This window comes from Tamandua tetradactyla, chromosome 11, assembly GCF_023851605.1.
Source record: "Tamandua tetradactyla isolate mTamTet1 chromosome 11, mTamTet1.pri, whole genome shotgun sequence".
Taxonomy (NCBI): domain Eukaryota; kingdom Metazoa; phylum Chordata; class Mammalia; order Pilosa; family Myrmecophagidae; genus Tamandua; species Tamandua tetradactyla.
This window is the reverse complement of record NC_135337.1, coordinates 48,706,714-48,730,975: the sequence shown is the minus strand read 5'-3', so window position 1 is coordinate 48,730,975 and position 24,262 is coordinate 48,706,714. Positions and strand designations below refer to the sequence as shown.

Below are 24,262 nucleotides of genomic sequence, written 5' to 3'. Positions count from 1 at the left end.
AACAGGGACCATATGCTTTCTACCTCACAAGGTTACTGGGAGATTCAAATGGCATAATGAATTAGAGTCCTTTGAAAACTCTAAAGAGTAATTTCCATGTGAACCAGATGCTGTTGGTGCCCCACCCATATCTCCTGCATTTGTCACTTAAGTGCAAACTGGGGACTTCAAAGCACCCAGCACCTGCACCTCTGCCTGGGGGGTTTCCAGCCTCCAGAGCCTCCTGTTTGCTTTGTCACCTGTGCAGCTCACCATAGAGCCAAGGAATCATTGCCCTCCTCACCCACGACTAGAGCAGCTCTAAATAAATACCAAAATCCTCTCACCCCTTGAGTGGAATAACTGAGGCCTGCATTCTAGACTTGCCAGAACTTTCCCAGCAGGATGAAGCCCCAGTCACCCACAGTGGTAACTTGGCTTGCACCAATTAATGCATCATTAATTGTGGGCTTCCTTCCTTATGTCACTTCCCTGCTCCTCCAACAATGTTCCTCACCTGCCAACCAAATACCAAATACGTGCACATCAATGGTTATCCCAGGGCATGCTTGTAAGAGAATCCAAACTAACACCACATATAAGCCTTATATTATTATAATTCTGTATCCTTTTGAAATGTGGCTAGAATTATACACACTGTTTTGCATGTAGCAAGCACTGCTTTGTATTTATAAACCCTATTCTGCAAAGTTAAGATTTGACACACTTTAGCTGCTATAACATAATGCTTACCTAAAGAATTTCTTGAATCAGTCCTGACCAGCATTGCTCTGGGTAAAACCTTCATCCCTCACATGGATTTCCACAACAGTCTCCTACCTGTTCTCTCTGGCTCCAGCCTTTCCCCCCACAAACCCATCCTTCTCAATGTCTCCAGGGAGATCTGCCCAGGAAGCAGTTCTGACCAGGCTGCTGCTAAGTTCTGGGCACATTTTAAAAGGCTCCTGTTACCTCCAGCATTTCACTTTTTTATACTTGAAAATTGTTGTAATATTCAGCTATTTGTCCAGCAATGTGCTTGAAGAGCATTTTCAGGTAAATTGTCAAAATAAATACACAAATCTGCACTGCGTAGGATGAGTGGTGCCCGCTTAGATTGGCATTCTTGTGAACTGACCAATCTTTTTACCACCAGCTATGCATGATGAGCCCAGATCTGACCACGCTAATCAGTTCCGACCACTCCCTACCTCTGCCACAAATTTGCTTGTCTTTTCCCAGCACCCACCATGAATTTTCGTGCTTCCATGCCTTTGTTCATGCTGGTCCTTCTGCTTAGGAGCATCGGCCTTATCCTGGCCCATTTCAAATGGTATCTTAAAACCAACTTTCCCAGACTTAACATCTGGACCATTCAGGCACAGATAAGTGTCCCTCTTCTGAGCCACCTCTAAAAATCTCTGTTTCTAACTCAACTTTTACACTCAGTACATTGGGTTATAGTTGTCTGCTTATCTGTTTGTCTTCTGCAATGAGCTGTCTTGCTCCTCGCTGCATCCCCAGCATCCAGTGGAGTCAGCATTTAGAAAGCAGTAGATTATGGAGTGCGAAGGCTGGGAAGGTGGGCTCTGTGGTCAGGAGACCCAGTCAAATCTTGGTTCTGTTACTTTCTAGTCACCTAAGCTCGGGAAATGACCTCACATCTCTACATCTCTGTTTCCTTGTTAGTAAAATGAGGATGACATTATTACCCACCTCAGACAGTCGTGAGGATTTCTATAAGCCACTGCATGCAGTTAGCACATGGCCTGACAGCAGGTTCTCAATATATACTGACTATTATTTTTATTATAAGCTCAATAAACATTTGAAGGGTGAATGTGCCTCCCTTTATACCAAACAGGCAGTCCCCTATAAAAAGTGCATCTTCTGACTGATCCATCTGTATTACCAGAAGGGTGGTGAACATTATACATACATTAGTATATTTAGTCTATACAATACTTTGCTACAAAGGTTTTACTCTCTGCCTTGTACTAACAAGGAAACGGAGAAGAGAAACCTGCTGTCAGTCACAGGAGAGTTGATTCTGAGTACCCCGAATCCAGATTGTATGGTGGAAGCATGGAAAAGGGGCCTCATTATCTCATGGGAGGTTCAGGAAGTGAGAGATGCTGGTGGAAGAAACACAAGCTGAAATGTGAAGAAGGAGTAGCAGGTAGAGGGGCTGACTGAAAAACTCAGCTGGAAGCGTAGAAATACCATAAGTTGTAAGAACTGTTTTTATGGCCAGTTGAAGGGTTCCTGTGCAGAAATCAGAAGACGACATTGAAAGGGAATGGAATGGCGGGGGTGGTGGTGTGATGGTAGAATCTGGCAGAATTCTTGCCGGTCACGCCGGAGACCCAGTTCAATTCCCGGAGCCTGCCCATGCCAAAAAAAAAAAAGGAATGGCAGACACAGAGTCAGGAAAAAGCCTGGGTTCTAAGTAGGGTTTTTAACTTCATTGTGAAAACCATAGAAATATTTAGAAAGGCAAGGAGACATTAAAAAGACTGGCCACACCAAGTATTGACAAACACGTGGAGCAAACGGAACTCTCACTCATTGCTGGTGGGTGTATAAAGTGGTAGAACAACACTTTGGAAAATAATTAGACAATTTCTTGTAAATTTAACCATACATCTACCCTGACCTAGACATTCCACTCCAAGGAATTCATTTACCCAAGAAAAATGAAATCTACTAAAACACTTGTACAGGAATATTCTCAGTGGCTTCATTCATAACAGCCTAAATCGGAAAAAACTCAAATGTCCATCCACAAGAGAATGGAATTTAAAAATTGTGTTGTATTCATACAGTAGAAGAATGCTCAGTAATAGAGAGGCAGAAACTACTAATACACCCAACAATATGGACAAACTTCAAAAATATTACGCTGAGTGAAAGAAGTCAAAGTAAAAGCTATATACTATACTGTGTGATTTTGACCGCATTAAGTTCTCCAATAAACAAAGCTATAGTGATAGAAATCTGAACAATGCTTGCCTGTTTGCCTGTTGGGTGGGGGTGGCATGACTGGAAAGAGGCATGAGGGCATTGTGCTGGTTTGAGACTATTATGTACCCCAGGAAAGCCATGGTTTAATCCTGATCCAATCTTGTGGGGCCAGACCTATTGTTTAGGGTGGAAACCTTTGATTAGATTCCTTCTATGGAGACTGGCCCACTTAACTGAGGGTGGGACTTTTTGGTTAGATTAATTCCAAGGAGATGTAACACACCCATGGTGGGTGTGGCCTTTTGATTAAATGGAGATGTGACTCTGCTCATTCAAGGTATGTCTTGATTAATTTACTAGAGTCCTTTAAAAGGGGGGACATTTTGGAGAAATGTCAGATGCAGATGCCTGGACAATAGTTGCTTAAGAGCCGACACAAGACCCAGATGTTTAGAGATGCAGGTATATTTCGAGGGAAGCTGTTTGAAACCTCGAGGAAAGTTGTTTGAAACTAGAAGCCAAAGGACCAGCAGATGCCAGTCCCAGCTGACAGAGGTGTTCTGGACACATCAGCCTTTTTTGAGTCATGGTATCTTTCTTTGGATGCCTTAGTTTGGACATTTTGATGGCCTTAGAACTGTACACTTGTAACTTAATAAGCTGTTTCATTTCTGGTAAATTGCATTCTGGCAGCTTTAGCAGACCAAAACAGGTATTTTCTGGGTGTAATGGAAATATTCTATATCCTGATGGTGGGGGAGGTTAACAAGTATACATTTGTCAAAAACATCAAACTGTACTCTTAGGTTTTGTGCATTTTCTTGTATATAAAATATACCTTAAAAAAGAAAAGAAGCAAAAAAGTACAACACAAAATGAAAAACTGCCTTTGGTTATATAGTATCTTGAAGATTGGATTTCAACTAAGTTCCTATGTATCAGAGAAGTGTAGAGTTCAGTTGGAGACTTGTTTAATGAGAACTCTTATAAAGCTTCCATTCATTCAATCCTTAGCAAATATTTACTTATCCTAATATTACCACTTACTATCCGCATGACATGGAACAAATGACACCTTTCTGCACCTCAGTTCACTCATCTATAAAAATGGGGATAATGCAGTCGCTGGCTCATGGTTGTTGTGGAGGTTAAATGAGTTAATATATGTAAAGCAATTCTTAGACTAGTTCCTGGCATGTAGTAAAGGCTAGATAAATTCTAGTGATTCATATGACTATCCTCAGTTATGTACTGGGCTTAGTGGATATAAACAGTAATAAGATATAGGCCCAGTTCTAGAAAATTCATAGTTGAGAAGAAAGATAAATAAATAAATAAACAAACAAATAAGATTAAATATCCTTAGTATAATAATAGAATTTGAACAAAGTGCTTTGAAAACATAAATGACCCACTGTCTCAGCATGAAAGATTCATTCAAAATGAAATAATCAGCCACTTAAATCAAATCAAATTTCTTAGTCATTTATCCTTTTCTACTATGAACACTTCTATAACTATTCCTCCTTTTCTTGGCATCTGAAATTTGGAGCTCCCAGGGCTCAGGCCTGTGATCCCTTCTCATCTCCTCTAGACCGTCTTAACCATTCATGCTTCCAATGCCAGTTCATGTGTCTAACCCCAACATCGTGCCTAAACTCCTACTGCCTGTGGCATCTCACAATGAAGAAGTCTAAATCCAAATTCTTGATTCCCAGCCCCTCAAACATGCTTCTCCCATCCTGTACCCCATCTCGGAAATGGCAGCTCCATTATTCCAGCTGCCTGGTCCAAAAGCTTTGCAGTTTTCCTTGCCTCCTCTTGTCCTCAGCAAATTCTGAATCCAGTGACCTCTCCTCCTTCAACCATCATTACCTCCTCCCACCTAATCTGATAAACACTAGCCTTCTAACAATCTCTCTGCCTCTACTCCTGCTCCCCAATAGCGATTCTCAACACAGTGGCTGGGTAATTCTTCCAAAACATTGAGGATACACTGCCTTAACCTGTCTGAAATTTCTCCAATGGTTTCCTTCTACAGTCCTTGTCATGGCTTCCAAGGCTTTGTAGAATCTGGCCCTGGGTTTCCTCTCTGCTCTCTTCCCCAACCACTAATGCTCTCATTCCCTCCATTCCAGCCACACTGATCTTGCTGTCTCTTCAACATGCCAAGAAAGCATTTACCTTGAGGTCTTTGCACAAACTGCTCCCTTTGCCTGGGAAGCCCTTCCTCCTCACGGTTCACTCCGGCACTGTATTCAAGTCTCTGATCAAATGTTATCATCCATGTAAAATAACACATACACCTTACCCCATCTCCAATTGTTCACCCTGCTCTGTTACTCTTCCTAGTGCCAGGCCTTCTAGTGTATTGGCTTACTGCTTCAGTTTGACTGTAAGCTTTATGGAGACTGAGTCCTTATATGTCTCGTTCACATTCCCAGGGCTTAGACCAGTGCCTGGTACAGAGTAGATGCTCAAAATAAATTTTCTGAATGACTGAGTGAGTTACTATTACCTTATATGGAGCGTCACAATTCATAGGAAAATCACATACACAATATCTTAATAAGCTCTCTAATAACTCATGGGATGGGTTTTGATATGTCCATTTTATAGATAGGTTAACAGTCTGCTTAACTTGCTCAAGGTCACACAGTTATTAGAAATAAAGTCAAGCCTTGTTCTTTTGTTTTCAAACCAAGTTTATTAATCATAAGCTAAAATATTAATAATAACACTTAACAGTTTGTTAGTACTACTCTAGACATTTCATTTGTAGTGTTTCACTTAAACCTCACAATAATGCTTTCAGGTTGGCTCTGTGTCTGTTGTTATTTTAAGATGAGGAAATTAAGGCATAGTCAAATTTACAGAGCTATTAAGTAGTAACGTCAGAATGTGGACTCCAGTAGCCTTTCTCCTTGCTCACCAATGCACTAAGCCTAGCCTATGAAATGAAAAGAGTTAAGTAAACTGTGGAACACAAATAGACAGATATCAAGTTTGTTCTAGGACATTTTGTCATGAGTGAACTATTTGTTTTTCTTGCATTCAGCAGGACTTTTTCTTTTTCTTTCTTTTTTTAAGCTCATAAGGTAGAAAGCAGTTGTATCTCTAACACTCACTTTCTGTTGTTCTCTGCTTTCATCCATCTTTGAGCCAGCAAGTCTGTTTCTGAATTGAGAGGTCATTCAGGAATTGTGAATGGAGGTCATGGATTTCTGACAGTCTGTCTTTCCTCCTTTGGGGGTTTCATGGTGCCTTTGTAACCCTCTGCAAAGACGGGCCCTCCCTCTGAGTTTCTAATCCTCCCCCTCCCTCCTCACCCTTTGACATGCCTTGTTTTTTGCATTCTCAGCGTCATCTTATCACATAACCTACATTGTAGAATATGCCCTCTCTTTTCCTTTCCGTTGTTTTTCTCAAAAAAAGGATTCTATTAATTTGGATGTGATGGCACGAAAGGCAGGAATGTGGCAAAATTTTAAAAGGTGAGAAATCCATATCAGCTGCCTAGTTCTTGAAAAGCATACTGTGATTTCTCAATTTACTTTGTATTGAACTGGGAAAGTTAGATGAACTATAAAAGCCTTGTTGACATGTCTACTTGTCTCCAACTCAATCAAATGTTTGCAAATGATGCCTATTTTCTTCTCTTTTTTGACTATCCAAACTATCAAATTTTAGGTGTACATGAAGTTACTTAAACATAGGTGGATGCCCTTGGGATATCAAACCCCTCAGATCTTAAAGGAGCAAGCACTCAGAAGTTGGAAGACTAATCAAGTATTTTGAGTGTTTCCAAGTTCATGGTTTTCTTTTTAACATAAATGTTCCCACCTATCTGGGAAAAGACTGTGAGTTCTGCAAGCTATTAGAAATAAGGCACAAACTCTGTTCTTATGTCTTCCAACCCAGTTTATTAATCATAATCATAAAGTATTAGTAAAAATAGGTATCAGTCTGTTACATGGCTCTAGGCACTTCACTCATCTCATTTAATATTCACAACAGTGCTTTGAGGTCCCTACTAGGACTATTTCTCTTTCACACATGAGGAAACTAAAGCATAGGTAAGGAGCTGATAAGTGGTTAAAGTCTCAATGTGGTCTATTCATTCAGGTGTCCTTAATGCCTGACATATAACAGGTGTTCAATATAATAGGTGCTTAACACAGTAGCTGCTTAATAAATACATGTTGAGTCTACAGTACTCTGTCTTTTATTGACTATTTATGGACGTGTCTCAAGACAACACACTACACAGACAAATGTACACACACACACGCACACACATATACATTAGGTTGTGTGCTCTTAGAAGAGAGAATCCATGTCTTATTCATCTCTGCAATTCCTAATATAGAAACCTCCAGATAGCAGGTGATCATTAAATGAACAGTGATTTGAACAGCACTGAGCATTTCAATTTTTTACTTGTTTTCTCTGTCTGCCCTTCCACCCTACCTTGTCCATTTGGCTTTCAAGGCAGAGTGCCTTAAACCATGACATCAATCTAGTGGACTATTTGTGAGCCAGACACCTTGAAATCATTTAAATCAAGCTCAGAGTTACATTTCTAAATTTACCCTGGCGATCATATAAGTGGATTTAGCAACTAGCTAACTGCTATCCCAGGAGGCAAGAAAAAATCATAAACTTAATGAATTTGGTCAGACTTGCCTTGTAACAGATGTGCAATATGCCACCATGAGCTTAAACCGTAAATATGATGCCTCTGTTTGGCATGGCAAAATATATTAGAGTTGCTTTATCATTCACTGGTTAACTTGCTGAATGGAGGGGGAACAATCTTAAAAATGCAGAAGCTTCCTCTAGTAGCATCTCAAAAGGAGCCCTGGAGAAACACAGATAATCTGCTTGCAATGATTCATCAAGTTGGCCCTTTGTTTCACTAATTTGAGTGTCAAGTGCAAGGGTACAATAAAGAATTGCCAAGACCAGATAAGATTCTCTTCTAGCTGCTGCTTTCCCTGCCCTAACAACTGGTACTATTCATGCCTAAAGCACAAATTGAATAAATAGTTCCAAGGCTGGCAATGCCAGGCAGTGTTTCGTATATTTTTGCTTCTCCTTGGAAGATTAAATCCTGTATATTTTTTGCTCTCCCCCAAACAGGTTTGCACTGATATCCATTGTTGCACCCGGTAATTTTAACTTTCTTAATACTTAGTATAGAAGGATGCCTCATAAGTTAAAAATAGTTCCTGCTGTATGAGACGTCCAACAATGGATTAGTGAAGATTAAAAAAGGATTGTAATGCCTTTTTTGGCCTTGAGAAAGCTGTTATTGTGTCCATGGTTCAGTTGGCCTGCTGATCATTTCCATCATAATATAATCTTTAACATTACAGGGCTACAAGTGAGGTGTTAAGTAATACATTAAGACAACTATTTTAACTGAGCAATTTCAAAAGAAATATGTTGTTAGCGAAATTAGACACTTAACAAAGACTGTGTGTAATTCAACATAGGAGAGCGAGTACCCTTAAAACACGTTGATGTGAAATTCCCAACATAAAACAATAATTATGTTTTATTTATTTGAAGCTCTGAGTGTGAAATCATGTACTGTTGGTGCATTAAATCAAAATAGGGAAGCCCCCAAAGACCTTAGGATTCTTATGAAATAGGCGATGAGCAGTTTTATCTCTAGCAGCCAGAAATTTTTCATTAAAATTAGGGAGAATCTGCAGATCCAGTTAATCATGTGGACATAATATGCTGGATGTTTTAAAAACCATAAAATCTTTTAGATGAACATTAGAAACCTCAAAGTTCAGACAGAAATTAAAATTGTAATGTTTAAAACAAATAATGAATGGAATAAGTTAGATGCAATATTATGATACAATGATTGCATGTTAATGATTGGATTTAAAAAGTACAATAAGGGAGAAGAGAATAAATCTTCCAGTTGTGAAAACCAAAACAATAACTATTTTTTGGAAAAAAATAATTTCGTAATAGATTTCTCCATACAATAAACAAAAATGCAAAGGCTATAAATAGGACTACCGGTATTTGGGCGATTGACTTGTGGTTATCAATATCACAAAACAGAAATTTTAGTTAACAAATTTTCGAATGGCTATCATATTCAGAAACCAATCCGGTTCATCCTTCCTTTTGAGTTGATGACTTAATGAAAGATAAATAAGCACTCGACCAAGAGGTGGGTACAATGGTTCGGTTAACTCTTGCCCCACTCGGCTGCCAAGATTATTTGGGGGCGGGGAAGGGGGGCCATCAGAGGGTTTTAGGACCCAGCAGGCGCGGCAGGCGGCAGTTGAGTAGATCAGTGAGAGACTACGAGGGTCCGGTTCAGTTTTAATTCTGTCTCTAATCTCTGCAACAGCCGCGCTTCCCGGGTCCCGCGCCTCCTGCATCCGCTCAGCCTCGGCCCGCCGCCGGGCGACAGTCACAGCCACCGCCTCCCCTCCACCCACCATGGAAACCTTCCAAGAAAAAGTGGCCCCGGACGCGCGTGCCTGAGGATTCCGCACAAAAGAGGTGCCCAAAATGAAGACCCTGATGGTGAGTCAGTTGTTGCAACTCCTCTGGGCTGAGGCAGGGACCCCGGGCGCAGTGCCGCCGGGGCGCAGGGAGGAGTCCTGGGGGCGTCAAACCCTGCGCCGCGAGCTCGCCTGCTACAAAGGGACAACTTTCCACCTGCTCCGCGTCCCCTCCCGATTCCCCGGCCCCGCTTGGCTCAGAATCCCAGGCCGGGATGGGAAACTATCGGGTTTCCTCGGCCCCTGAATCTCCGGTGAGAGGTCCGGAGGGGCCGGCGCGGGGCTGGAGGAGCGGTGGAGGTACGGGCGGATTTGCTCCCGGGATGGGGAACGGTTAAAGCAACAGCCTGGCTGAAACTAAGAGGTGCGGGGAGGGGGATCTTTGCAGACTTTCTTGGTTTCCTTGTCAGATTTCAAACTTGAAAGAATCTCCAAGGTAGAGCCCCGGCGGTAAAGGGAAGGGGTGGTGGTGGTGCGGGGGCTAAAAGATTCCAGTAGCTGAGCTGAGGTAGAGGACCCCCTTCCCAAGAAGAGAGCCACCCTGCCCTCGCCCTCCGGGCGTTCTCTCTCCCGCCCTCAGCCCGGCACCTCGCACCACCTGCCCCCTGCGGAGAGGGCTGCGGCGGCGGCGGCGGCGGCTGTGGCTGAGAGCAGAGACGCGCCGGGAGCATCCCCTACCGTACGCGCGGGAGGGTGCCTCCGCTCCACGAGCCGCGCGTGGCCGGGGCCCGGGCCACCTCTCTAACCCCGGAGCCGGGTGTCCCCGGCGGGCGCGCTCCTCCCGGGCACGCCCTGAGCCGCTCTCCTCTGCTCTCTCCCGCCCGCCCGCAGCGCCATGGTCTGGCAGTGTGTTTAGCGCTCACCACCATGTGCACCAGCTTGTTGCTCGTGTACAGCAGCCTCGGCGGCCAGAAGGAGCGGCCCCCGCAGCAGCAACAGCAGCAGCAGCAGCACCAACAACAGCAGCAGCAGCAGCAACAGCAGCGGCAGCAGCAGCAGAAGCAGCAGCAGGCGGCGACCAGCAGCGCGCAACCCTCCGCGGAGAGCAGCCCCCAGCCGCGCTCCCGGGCCCCCGCGGGATTGCTGCAGCTGGACGGATACCTCGGCGTGGCGGACCACAAGGTGATGGCTCGCCCGCCACCCACACTGGACATCCCACACACCTGAGACTGCGCTTTGCCGGGGGGCTAGGAGGAGTCGTGAGTCGGTGCCGTTCGGAGGCTGGAGGGGTGGAGGGGAGTGGACCCGCGGGCGTGGAGTGGGGTAGTTGGCGCTTGCTGTGAATTCCTATTTGGAGTAGGATGCAAAGTTTTTAGGGGTTAGGGGTGAGGTAAGTGGACCCCAAAGCCTAATTTCCTATGGGGCCTGGCCGTAGAATTAGAGCTCTCTTCGTCCCCAGAATTGCAGCTGCCACTGGGTGGCTTGTTCCTTAAGCCTGGGGTTGGCCACAAAGTGTCGCCTTCGTGGGAGGAGGAGGAGTAGGGTCGGGTGTCAACTGGAGCGCTCCTTGGGACTCTGAACTCCCAACCCCTGTAGGGAACTGCCAGCCTGCCACCTCTGCTATGGCTCGAAGGTTGCCCCCTAATCTCTCCTCCTGATCTACCTGGGCTAAATCACCCTAGGCGGGAGGAGTGGTGCCCAGGCAGGTGCAGAACCCTCAAATCAGTTTCCGTTGGCTTAAAACTCATTGTTGAGAGCCTTTTTACCTCTACACTTCCCGGAAGCTGCTTAATGCTTTGGCTAATAATAAGATGAATTTTTTAAAAATTGGGCCTCCTCTACCTGGAATAATAAATCTCTGGGTTCAGTGTGTGAAGCCTCTGGGAGAGCCCTAAATTAAGTTTCCTGATACAGAAAAGATATTTTAATACAGTTTAAATGTATCCTTCATTGTTTGAAGCTGCTAATATGTTTTTTATTAAAGTGCAGTTCCACTCTGTGTAAAACTAGAGGATTTCTTGAGACCTCCTAACTATTCTACTAAATTCTATGGTTGTGAATCAGAGTAATATTTAGCAGGTGCTGCTTTTGTGGGAAAAGATTGCTCTCTGTGCACACACAGAAAAAGGCCAAACTTTTTTAAAAGTGGAAATCAAAATATTGCCATTCATCCTGTGCAATGCATAGTACTATGGTTTTGAGAGGGTACAAATGAATTTAAAGCAGAGCAATCCTTCATGGATCTTTGAATGCCTGTGGAGAAAACATACCATGAAATGTGTATAGAAAGATAGATAAACATAGATACAGATGCACAGGAAATGCCAGATACAAAGATTAAGTGCTGTAGAGGGGCAGAGATGAGAAAGATCACTGTGCTGGAAGGATCAAGAAAAGTTTGAAATGTTTCAAAAGGGGGAGCTTGCATAGAATTCAGGGAAGCAGCAAGGAAGGAGAGATGTCATTAGATAGTGATTTTTGAGAGGATGCTGTTAGTCTCTTATAATCGAAAGGCAGCTGGCCTTCAGTTTGACAATTTTAGCTTCAGTTTTCTCTCCAAATTGTTGATTGATTGCACAATTTTTTGTCTGCATGTGCAAGCAACCTGTAAAGGCTAGAGTTCGAGTAAAGTTTAGACAGTGGCTTTGGTTGTGGATGGATGTGATGTTTTGGGTTAACAAGTGTATGATAAATACACTGAACTTAGTGGCTTTTCATGGCTACTGTTTAGCGAAAATCAACATTTTCAGAGCTTTGATAAAGAGGAACGCCAAAAGGAAAATTTGCTGAAAGTTTTTATCTACTTTTGGAAAGATTTCTAAATGATACTGCTGGACAGACACCAACTAAGAATTTTGATAGCTTAATATTGATATCATAAGACAAAATATGCCCTTGTGTTCATTTTCAAAGCAAGATTTATTCATGCAAATGTATTTGACTCCACTTTGCAGTGTATTCAGAGCCTTATTTCATGAAAATGAAGAACAAACAGCCCTTTTCTACTTTGGAAGGGATGTTGAGAGTTTATGTGAAAAAACTGAGATAATCTGTAGTTAAAGTGTTTTACCAATGGTGAACTGCTATATGATAAATATTGTGTAAAAGTCATTAGAATTCTTAGCAGAGAATTTTCAATTTGACCAGGAAGGTCTTTGCAGATAATTATCAACTCAGTAAAATTCTTTCACAGGAAACCAATGTCTTACAAAATTCAATATCCAAAGAAGGTTTCAGCTGAGCTTCCCCCACTCTAAGCAAAGGAACAAATGCAAATCTTAAAATCAGTGCCTTCTTTCCGGGCATTATCCCAACTACTCTACTGAACTAAAGTAGATTTCTGCTCAAAGCAACGCTCTTTACTATTTAGCTGTCTGGAAATTGGGCAGAATTCCATTTCTTACAGTCATCTGAAGGTACGTGTGTGAAATGTTTACGTATTCTCCAAAAGGTGTTGTTTAGATTATGTTTGGGATCTTCCTGTAGACTTGCTTAGGCAGAGGTGGAAATCATGAGTTAAAAAAAGTGCCAGGAATTTTTGGTCCGATTAACACAGAAGAGGGTAGGAAATAAAAGCTTTTCTATTCTTACTGTGTTGACAGATGATGTGCTGATTGTTTTTTTGTTTTCATTCTCATATCAGGCCTTTAAAAAAATTATAGGATGTGCTGAATATAATGACCATAAGCCTTACACTGCATATTGAATAATTCCAGCAGTTTTTTTTTTTTTGCCATTAATTTAGAGAGTCGAGAGAGAGTTACAGATGCCATTTAGGAAAATATTCACATCTCCAAAGCTGTAGGTCCCAAAAACTGATAAATATGTAGTGTTTATGTTCAGTTACATGATGGTATTAGCATGATAACTCTAAGATTAAATTCAACAGGTGGCCCTAATCCCCAGCACCTGAATTTCACAAATTACAGCCTGTCTGCACTGATAGTCTTGTCTCATACGGCTACAGGCTGAATTACTATTGAGATTAAATCACTGTGTGCTTTTTATTGAAAGAAATGCTACAAGTCAAGGCAATGTTCACTGATGAGGAATATGTGTTGAAGCTTAAAAAATCACTTTTCATGGTCATATTTCCTATTTCCTCTTTCACAAATGATGTGAGTTGAAATTATAATTCCAGCCCGATTAAATGAAGGTTATTCAGAGTTTCTCCATATAACGAAGGCATTCCATTTTCTGATAGATTTTTTTTCTCTGCATTCCCAATCCCTCCCCCCAGACCTTTTCCCAAGAGCCATCTTCTCTTGGCTCATTTCCATCTTTGCACATGTCTGTCTTTGCAGCTACTGTGTCTTCATCCTATCAGCCTCCTGTTCCCCATTTTTGGAAGCCATTGATTTCTAACCAGATTGGCCAGGCACACGCGAGGAAGTCAGTTTCCATGGCTTTGGGAACTTTCTGCATTTGGAACGGCAACATTATACTGTATAACCAAAAAAAAAAAAGAAAAACCCACACAAGTAGATACACATTAAATCAAGCAAACAACCCTCAGAGGAAGCTCCAAGTCTCACGGCAGAGTCGAAGGGATCATGGAGAGCCATCCTGTCTCCAGTTTGGACCTGGTCTGGGCAGATAAAGTCATTTGCCATCTGGTGGACACTGTGAAATGAAGCTGTGAGCTGATTCCCATTTCCAGTGGAAAAGAATCTTTATCACAGCAATCCCGCTGTTACCTGGCTGTCTTTCTCTAAGATCCTTTATGAAAAGCTAGTGATCAATGGGTCCAAAGCTAAGCAACTCTCTCCTACTACAGAAGTAGCCCCCAGAGATTGATTTTACACATACCACTGGCAAACTTGTTCTTGATTCTTTCCTTCCTAAGATATGCAGTTTTTCAGCAAAACAAAACGGCTTAGTGATGGTAGTACTGTAACTATTAATTAGTAGATGTCCAGTTGGCATGATAAGAGAAATCAATGCAAGAGTTGAAAAATAATTCAAAACTAGAAAAAAAGACATGCCTTTTTGAAAATATGGAATAAATATCCCTTCCTTTAGACAAGTCTGTAAATTCTCAAATAAAAGTTTACGATCTTTATTAGATTTCATTTTATGACATTTGAGTCATCCCATGAATAAAAAAATAATTTGGATCTCAAAGAAATTCAGAGTGAACTAGTTTTAAATGCTTAGATATCAAAAATGTAAAACCTGCTAATAATGATAAAGCCCTGTTACCACAAACCCTCAACCGAAAGGTATCATGGAAGAAACTATTTTCTTGGGTAAGGAGTCTTACACGAGTGTGGTTCCTTTTTAACAAGAAAAGTGTCTGTGTAACATTTATTGAAATAGTTAGCCTTCCTTAATTCAATGAGAGCCATGAGAATTTCTCCAGCTTCCCACTGGGGTTTTCTCCAGCTCCCCATTGGGGTAATCCCTAGCTAGCTCCATGCCAAAGTGTAGAGCTCATCTGGTGGGTGAGTTTGACCTGGCTCCCTTTCAAGGTATAGGCATGCTGACCTTCTTGCTGATCCTTGAATACTCGCTCTGCCTCTTGACCTTTGCATTTTCTGTTCCCTCTCCCTGGAAAGCTGTTCCTCAAGATCTTTGCTTGATTGGTTCCTTCTGGTCATTCAGTCTTCAGGTAGCTTATCACCTTCTTGTGGACCACACTTCAAATAGCCCCCTCTTCAACACTCATTCTCTATATCACCTGTGTTTATTTTCCTTATAACACTTAGCAATATTTGAAATATTGTTAAGTTTACTTGTTTATTCCCTGCCCTCCCATCCCCCCATCTAAAATAAAAGCACTGGGACAGCTAAGTATCTGTCTGTCTTGTTCACCAGTTTGACTCCTAGGCTTAGAACAGTACTTGGCACTTTCGGATGCCACAATATATGTTTACTGAAGGAAAGAAGAAAAGTGAGGAAAGAGGGACATAGAGCTACCTCAACTTTATGTCACTTCCTTTCTCTTAAAGAAACATTAATGGAGTCCCAAAGCCCTGGTACATTTTGACTCAGCCTCATTTTTCTTAAATTTACTTTGTCAAAAACAAACAACAAAGTAAATAAAAGGGAGAGGAGGGAATGATTTAAGACATGAGAATCTTTGGGGATAGAATTGAAGAATCTGCATTTTTAACAAGCATCTCTGTGACTCTTGTGCACATTAAAATTTGGGAAAGACTGAAACATTTTTAGTCATCACCACAATTTGTAGTTATTGTAGCTAATTCATTTATGGGTTCTTTAACTAATCATAGCTCTTTGTAAATACTCATTGAATACTTAATAATTGTAAAATTAAGTATTCTGGAGGAAGAACAAGTTCCTACCCTCAAAGAACATTATTGGGGGAAAAAAGACAAAGAAGCAAGAAAAATTAAATAGCACAACTTTGCTGGATAATAATATGAAACCAGGGAACAATCGATCAAGGCACCGACATTAAAAAAGCAGGCAATTCCTATGATCTTTCTCTACTTATGAAATAAATACTATTATTATCTTAGACGCTGTGAGGCTTTCAAACTAACATTCTGTTATTTAGTAGCCCCTTATATATATATATGTATGTGTATATAATGTATGTACATAGGTATTTGTACCAACATATGTATTCATACATATGTATACATAGACATATATACATATATGCATGTGTGTGTGTGTGTGTATAGATATAAGTGAAATACAATAAACAAGTAAACATTTTGCATACCAAAGCAATTCAAAGTATTAAATCTGTTCATGGGTTCCCCTTTGCATGGCTTAGGGTCACCATAGTATGTAGTGATCATCGTATCCAAACCAAATCTCATACTCACGGTGTGATGAATGCGTATATAATTATGTCAGCCACGAAACAGAATATTTGCAATCTGTTCTGTCCTGGAAACAAGGCATCTCAGTTTTTATAACCTCTAGGGTCAGGTGGCAGTACAATTCCTGCGGATATTGTGATAAAGGAGGTTAAAGATGAGAAAGGACTTTGGAAAGTTAAAACATATCATGAATCATGTCATTGCTGAAAGCCTCCTTTATGCCTCTTCCCTACTGTCTGAGCGGTTATGAAAGATCTTAGTATAAAAAGAGAAAGAATTATTATTTCTTAAGTAATATTTTTCCTCCTACCTTGTGAATTGGAACAGGAAAGCAGTCCCCTTGGGAATCAGGAAATGTATGATCAAATAATTGGTAGAAACTTCAGGAGGGGGCATTTATGAGACGTACTCAGATTCCTCCTCACAAGCTTTTTTAGTCTTAAACGCTTAAGTCTGGGCTTGGGACAAATGAATATTTTATTGAATGCTTTATTCGATAAGGTTTCCCAAATAAAAGTCACAGACATGCATATGTTCTTGATTTATACAGCACATGCTTAGGGAAGCCCTCCCTGACTTACAGCCTAGGTTACTTCTAAGCTGTAGGTTTTCTCTTCATAGCCATGATCACATGATAATACTGATTCTAGTTTGTTATTTCTTGTCTACAAGTTTCTGCTTCCCCTGCTTGACAGTTAACTCTTGGAAGCGAATGATTTTCTCTCTCCTGTTTGTCATTGTATCTACAGCCTTTAACACAACAACTGACATATAGGTATTCAATAAATATTTGTTGAAAGATGAGCGTACTTATTTAAAGATTTTAAATTTCTTATAAAATAAGACTACTTCAAGCGTTTCTGACCATTTGGAGTTACTGACAAGGCGTCGCTCCACATCACAAATGTAGGCATGCCTCAGAGACGTTGCAGGCTTGCTTCCAGACCTCGCAATAAAGCTGATTATCACCATAAAGTGAGTCACTCACATTTTGAACTCAAAATTTTTTCTGAGTAATAAGTGACAACAATGAATATTCAGCAAACCGTGCTCTGAACAGAGGTGTGCAATCCAGGCTTTGTTGTTCCATTTATAGAGAACAGGTAAAGTAAATATAGCATAATTCCTAAGGGCCCATAGATTTTCAGAATCTTAAGAGCGTTGGCTTCCACTTGCAAGTCACCAGCTGCATTAGCACCTAACAAGAGTCCGCCTGTCCTTTGATGCTTTGATGCGAAGCATTGTCTTATCTTCAAAAGAAGTTGTTTCATCTACATTGAAAATCTATTTAGTGTAGCCCCCTTCATCAGTGATCTTAGCTAGATCCTCAGGATAGCTTGCTGTACTTCTTCATCAGCTTGCTGCTTCACCTTGCACTTTTATGCTATGGAGATAGCTTTTTCCTTAAACCTCATGAACCAACCTTTTCTAGCTTCAGACTTTACTGCTGTAGCTTCCTCACCTCTCTCTGACTTCATAGAATTGAAGAGAGGTAGGGCCTGGCTCTGGTTTAGGCTTTGGCTTGAGGAAGTGTTGCAGCTGGTTTTGATCTTCTATCCAGACCACTAAACCTTTTTCCATATCAGCGATAGGGCTCCTTTACTTTCTTATCATTTGTGTGTTCACTGGAGTAGCACTTGTCATTTCCTTCAAAAACTTTTCATTCGCATTCACAACTTGGCTAGCTGGCACAAGAAACCTAGCTCTCAGCCTGCCTCAGCTTTTGACATGCCTTCCTCACTAAGCATAATCATTTCTAGCTTTCTATTTAAAGTGAGAGATGTGCAACTCTTCCTTTCATTTGAACACTTGGAGGCCATTGTAGGGTCTCCTACTATTGGCCTAATTTCAATATTGTTGTGTCTCAGGGAAATGAGGGGCCTGAGGAGAGGAGAAAGACAAGGAAGGGCCAGTCGACAGAGCAGCAGATGCACACAACATTCATTAAGTTTGCCGTGGTTTGCATGGTGTCCCAAAACAATTAAAATAGGAACAACAAAGATTGCAGATCACAAATGACCATTACAGATATAATAGTAATGAAAAAGTTTGAAATATTGCAAAAATTACCAAAGCAGAGACGCAAAGTAAGCACATACTTTCGGTAAAATGGCACCCATAGACTTGCTCCATGCAGGATTGCTACAAACCTTCAGTTTGTAAAACAACGCAGTATCTAAGAAGCACAGAAAGCAAAGCAAGCAAACCAGGGCACGACTGCATCATTTTCTCCTGTTACAATTTGTAGCTCTATAACTAATTCAGATCTGTGTTCTTGTACTAAGCAGAGCTCTTAAACACCCTCAGAGAATTTTAGAGCAGGAAGGAAAACTTAAAAATCATCAAAAGGAATTCACGAGTGGTTGTGTGATTTGCCCAAGGTCACAGGTTAGTGATGAAAAATCAGGGCTAAACTGTGGGTCTCTGACGTGATCATCATTACCATAAGGGAAATTCAGCGCCAAAATCTTCTAAGCAGTGACTCAATGTTATTTGGACAGAATTTATTAAAATGAAGAGCCTAGGCCTACCCAGCTATTGGAAATGAATAAATATTTAAACATCTTATTATTCTGAAATGAATATGAGAATACGCCTCTGGATAGTTAAAAAGAGCCTTCCACCAACAACTGATTTAGCAATGGGAACTCTAAAGACTGCATAAAATGCTTGGTACCAATTGTAATTGGAAGGATTTGGAACCCAGAGTGGATGCTGCCTTTAAAAAGAAAACCTAGCCAAGGCTACTCTTATGCAAGCTTCAGTTAGGTAATGCTAATCACCATGGTTTGCTAACCCCCAGCTGCCATCACCCCTGTGAACTCTAAAGAACACATAGGGCTTGAACTGAGACTCCATAAATATTTCATGCCCTAAGTTTGCTTTCCTGGAATCTGTGATTTCCAGAAGACTCCTAGGCCAGATAAATCCTGAGAACCCAGAGGCACCAGCTTCTCTGCGATTATCAACTAATTATATCCCCCATCCTTTAGTGTTGACACCCCTTCTCAACATGAAAAAGTCAAAACGGGCATGGCCTAAAATCCCCTGTGGATTGGGAGAAGGATCAGGGGAGAAGGAAGAATTATAACAGAGAAAATAGGATTTGGCAGAATGGTGTGGCTGCTGAATCATTATGTTGATGACTCTTCTGGCTTCTGGTGTTTTGGAGCAGCTAGAAGGAAAATATGGAATAGTGGTTTGGGGTCTGTTCTGTAGCTACTTGCTGAAGTGCACTTTGAAATTATTGCTTTTCTTTCCTTTCTTTGCATGTATGCTATGTTTCACAAAAGAAAATGCTAAAAAAAAAAAATAAGTAAACCAAACCAAAAGGAGTGTCATGTTTAATTATTTGCAGAAAATGCTATGGCCAGAATGTTCATTTAGCTGAATTACCGTCTCCACAGTAGAAAAGAAAGCAAATCATCAAAGGTTCCATTACCCAAGTGTTTTGAAGAATTGCCATTCAGCAAATACTGTTGATTCACCCAAAATTCTTCCATGTCATACTTATTCTGGGATGGATTTACGTTAGAGAAATAAGAAGCCGTTTTTACTTTGGTAAGGAAAATTAACTTTTATGGTTGTTGCAGTTCATTGTGAACATAGCTTTTTTTATTATATTCTCTCTTAAAGGCTGAGAAGGTGTCTGTGGTGTTTCCTCATGGAGTATTCCAGCAGACTGAAATGTAGAGTTAAACCATTTTTTATAAGAAAGCATATTCTGAGAATTAATTGCACAGAAGGGACATCTCCACTGACTGAACTGCAAGCATTATTGCTTTTCTAAATTACAGATCTGCTCATGTTCCTTGCTTGCCTCCAATGGCTTTCCTTTGCCTAGAGGATCAAGTTCACACTCCTGAGGAAAGTTCACACGACCCTAGAGGGTCTGTCCTTCCTGCTTTTCCATCCTTACTCCCGGCAGCTCCCCTCAGCCCAAGCTCCATTATCCGAGGAACCCAGCTTGATTTTCCACGCTTACCTGCTTTTCCTTGAGCAAAGAACACCATTTCTCCTTTTATGCACCAGGCAAAGAATTAATCATTCACTAAGATCCAGCTCAAGTATCTCCATTTTAAAGTTTTCCCAGATACAGCCTCTGTGCAGAGTAAAGCAGACATTCTCTTATATCATCCATGCATCAATCAATTAACCATATATTTTGCCTGAGTGTTTACCATGTGTTAAACACAGGAGAGGAAATAAGATGAGAGACTTAGTCCCTGCCCACAGAAAAATCACAGGGAAGAAATATTATAATTATTGTACATTGGTAAGTGCTAAAATATCTGTATCCTCTGTATCTTGTACACATGAACCCAGTATTACCACTGTTTGCCCACATGTTTGTCTTCCTGAATGGACTATGCTTTCTTACTTGCCCATCTTATTATCTCCAGAATCTAGAATGGTATTTCATACATGTTGATGTTCAGTAAATTTCTGTCGAATTTCAGTGGGCAGAGTCCTGTTTTAATTATAGATAATGTGAAGAGATTTGAATCGTTTGGCTAATGGACTTACTTATCTTAGGAATGGAAAGAAGTGATAAATAGGGGCAGAAGGACTTTGCATATGTGGCATACATGTCTTGGTATTCTAGTCCCCCTTTAAATACAGAGCTGCATTTTCAGAATGGTAAACCAGGGATTGAGATACAGGAATGCCCATGTTTGATGACCATTTGTCAACATGAGAGACAGAGGGACATGCTCAAGTTTTCTACTTGCTATGAGCTCTGTGCCAAGTCTTTGGAAAAAGCTAGTCTGTCCAAGAGAAGTTAGACTATATTCATTCATTCCATCATTTTTCAAGCATTATTGTGAGCCTACCATATACTGGAATTGTGTTAGGGCATAGGAGGCAAACATAAACAAGGTGTGATCCCTAACTTCATGGTATTGCCATCTATTGAGAGAAAGAAGACCAGACATAAAATTACAATGTACATTTGGATAGAAGTACTTTATCCTGAAAGCTTTGGGGAAGTCTTTGAAGGGAAAATTAGATGAGTGACTCCACCAGATGTGTGTTTCAGATGGGTCACTCTGGATTCATTCCAGCATGGATTGGAGCAGTCCCCGGCTATAGGAAGAGGGACCAGTTAGCAGAGTGTTGCTATGATTGGGGTGAGTGATGCTGGTTCCCTGGGGATAAAGAGAGTCTTGAAGCCTTGACCTGCCCACGAGTCTATAATTCCCTACTCTACTGCGTCTGTGGAGAGAGTTTGAATGCAGCTCCTAGAATAGCAGAAGGTTTGTGCTTCTCAATAGTTGGTGAAGAGAGTTTGAAGATGATCCCAGATGGCACTTCAACTTTGTCTAATTTTGAACCTCACTGTGCATCTTAATTCCACATACTGACTTGAGCAAAACGATGGTGTTATGGTTAAGGCTGAAGCAAGCTGTTTGTGGAGACACCATTCTGCACGCTGGCAACAGGAATAAACTCTCCACCTGCAGCAGAGCTGGTGGGGTGTGGAATAATGTGCTGGCACAAACTTCAGTATGTAGCAGTTCTACCAGGGAAGCTATATTCTAGAATAATCTTGTCAGGGGAGATGTTATTGCATAATAAATCTTACCAGGTATGATCTGCTGGAAGGATGGAGTGGGGAGTGGTTTTCTCTCATTTCCCACGTCGCTGTAGAGCGAGCAATTATCTTCCTTTTAAATCACTTAAGTTTGTTAACAACTTCTAAGCAAAGGAAAGTTTCCATTTCATTTGCCTCGGAAGGAAATTGGCCATAAAGTAATGTAAAATTTGTCAAGAGGGAGTCTGGTTCCTAATTCTTTCAAAATAATTTGATTATAAGTGAAAATATATATCTGAATGAACTCCAGTTTTATGGGGCCCATATTTGAAGTTCCTTGGCAATGTCACACCTGCTGCTGTTGGGGTTTTCCAAGATGCCTCGCATTACCTGAAATGCTATTTCTTCCACTCTCAATTGCAAATCATAAAGCTGGCTCATTTCATTTTTATTCCGCTTGTTTCAAGTTTTGAGCAATCAAAGCAGTGCGCTGGAAGTCATAACATTCTCTTTGTGTACCAGAACACAGAAAAGGGAAAGGGGATCTTAGGAATTCATGTATATTCCATGCAACTGATGCCCCTGCCGGACTGAGTGAAGGGTTGCCTTGGTGCTCTAGCCATCGCGGATGCCTGGAAGAGTTATCCCGTGACTCTTGCTAACTACCAAGTGGCTTTGGGCTCAGCTTGAAATGTGATGAGTTTTTAACTCAAACATTCAGAAATAAAAGGCAGAGAAAGATGTTTTGGAGAATCTGAGACCCTGACTGAATGAGCCTGCAAAGTAAAGATGATATCATTAGACCCAGGACCACACTAAGAAATTGCACCAATTTTACTTCCCCATTAGTAGAGGCGCTCTGTTTATGGCTCTCTGGACGTGAAATGCTGATTGGATTCCAGAAAGGAAAATCAAGTTGTCTTGTCACAGGCTTTTGCAGTTTTGCAGTTATTTGGTATCAGTACATTTGAATGCAATTTGTCATGGGTCAAAAATTAATTCCTCTGACTGTGATCCATGAAGTTGGAGAAACGTAGGAGATAGACCTTTGCCTGTAATGAGCTCCATGGTACCTCTCCAAGATGAGTGGCCTTGGGTTCTTCAGGGAGTCTGAACCTCAATACTGAGTGATTCTATAAAGTAAAGGACCATTTGTCAAGAGATGGCTGAGCATCTTTTTTTAAAAATATTTTTTTATTGATAAATCTTCATACACATACATTGCATGCATGTATACAATCAGTGACTCACCGTATCATCACATAGTTGTGTATTCCTCACCATAATAATTTTTAGAACATTTGCATCACTCCAGAAAGGGAAAAAAAATACTCATGCATACCATAACCCTTGCACCTCCCTCTGCTTGACCACTAGTATTCCCATCCTTTGTCCCCCATTATTTATTTATTCTTTATCCATATTTTTTACTCATCTGTCCATACCCTGATTAAAAGAGCAACAGACACAAGGTTTTCACAACCCCACGGTCACATTGTAAAAGTTATATCTTTATACAGTTGTCTTCAAGAATCAAGGCTACTGGAACACAGCTCAACAGTTTCAGGTGCTTCCCTCCTGGCTGAGCATCTTGATATTGTGTCACCCCTTAGAAGGCTAGAAGGATGGAAAGAGAACAGAGCTTACGTTGCGTGGCTTCTAGGGTATTCTGCCCGCACATTAACAACAAAACACAGCAATAATCCATGCAAACTATTTAGGTAGGTGTATTTGAGAGCATGGAATGCCTTCCATCTAGAAAAGCTGCTTCTATCAAATCCCCTCTAGAACATATTGAAAAAAGAAATAAGGAAGAAAAGAACCAGAGGGCTGGTTTTGAAAAACAAGCCTTACCCCTACCCAGTTGTAAATGCATGTATATTCATTGTCTACTCAAAATTAAGAGAGAGAATAAGAAAAAATGGCAATTATTTATAAATCCATTACCAACTCATAATTAGTATTATTTTATTTCCTTGTAGATTTTTTATACATATGGATTATCTATATATGTGACGCATTCCCTTCCAGTTTTTATTCATACATGGTGGATTTTGCAGGCGCATGTCTGTGTGTATATTTTATTTTCAATAGAGTGTGATCAATGTGAGGAGGAGGGTGACAGCACTACTGTTGGGTTGTAGTTCTAAAAACCTATCTTGCTTTAATAGCTTAAAACCAAAATAGATTCCAAATACAGTGATTGGAAAATACGTCTTCATGTTTATGCTAAATTCTCCACTTACTAATCCTGAAGACGTGCACATACCTCTACTAGCTTAAAAACTCCTTTCTTTCCCAGCTGTTTACAGCCCTCCAGCACTTTTCAATTGTGGCCATACTTCCAATCCCACCTTCGGTCCCCTGCCTGTGTGCTCAGCTACAGATGTTCCAGCACCTGTTGAGTTTTAGAGATCATTCCCCGTAGTCCCTTCATTCTTCTTGTTGCTTTCCCCTAAATTTCATCTAGCCCATCAGTAGCTATTCTAGGGCGGGTTTGTTGGCAA

At 41.0% G+C, this 24,262-nt stretch overlaps 1 protein-coding gene across 1 annotated transcript in view; it reads left to right on the top strand.

Moving 5' to 3' along the window:
• The first annotated feature begins 9,239 nt into the window (after nt 1-9,239).
• ST6GALNAC5 (ST6 N-acetylgalactosaminide alpha-2,6-sialyltransferase 5) overlaps nt 9,240-24,262 on the top strand; it is a 189,825-nt gene continuing 174,802 nt past the window's right edge. The window contains exons 1-2 of the mRNA XM_077120576.1: nt 9,240-9,504; nt 10,314-10,604. Coding sequence (XP_076976691.1) covers nt 9,490-9,504; nt 10,314-10,604 — 306 coding nt within the window. The 5' untranslated portion in view covers nt 9,240-9,489. The remainder of the gene's footprint in view (nt 9,505-10,313; nt 10,605-24,262) is intronic.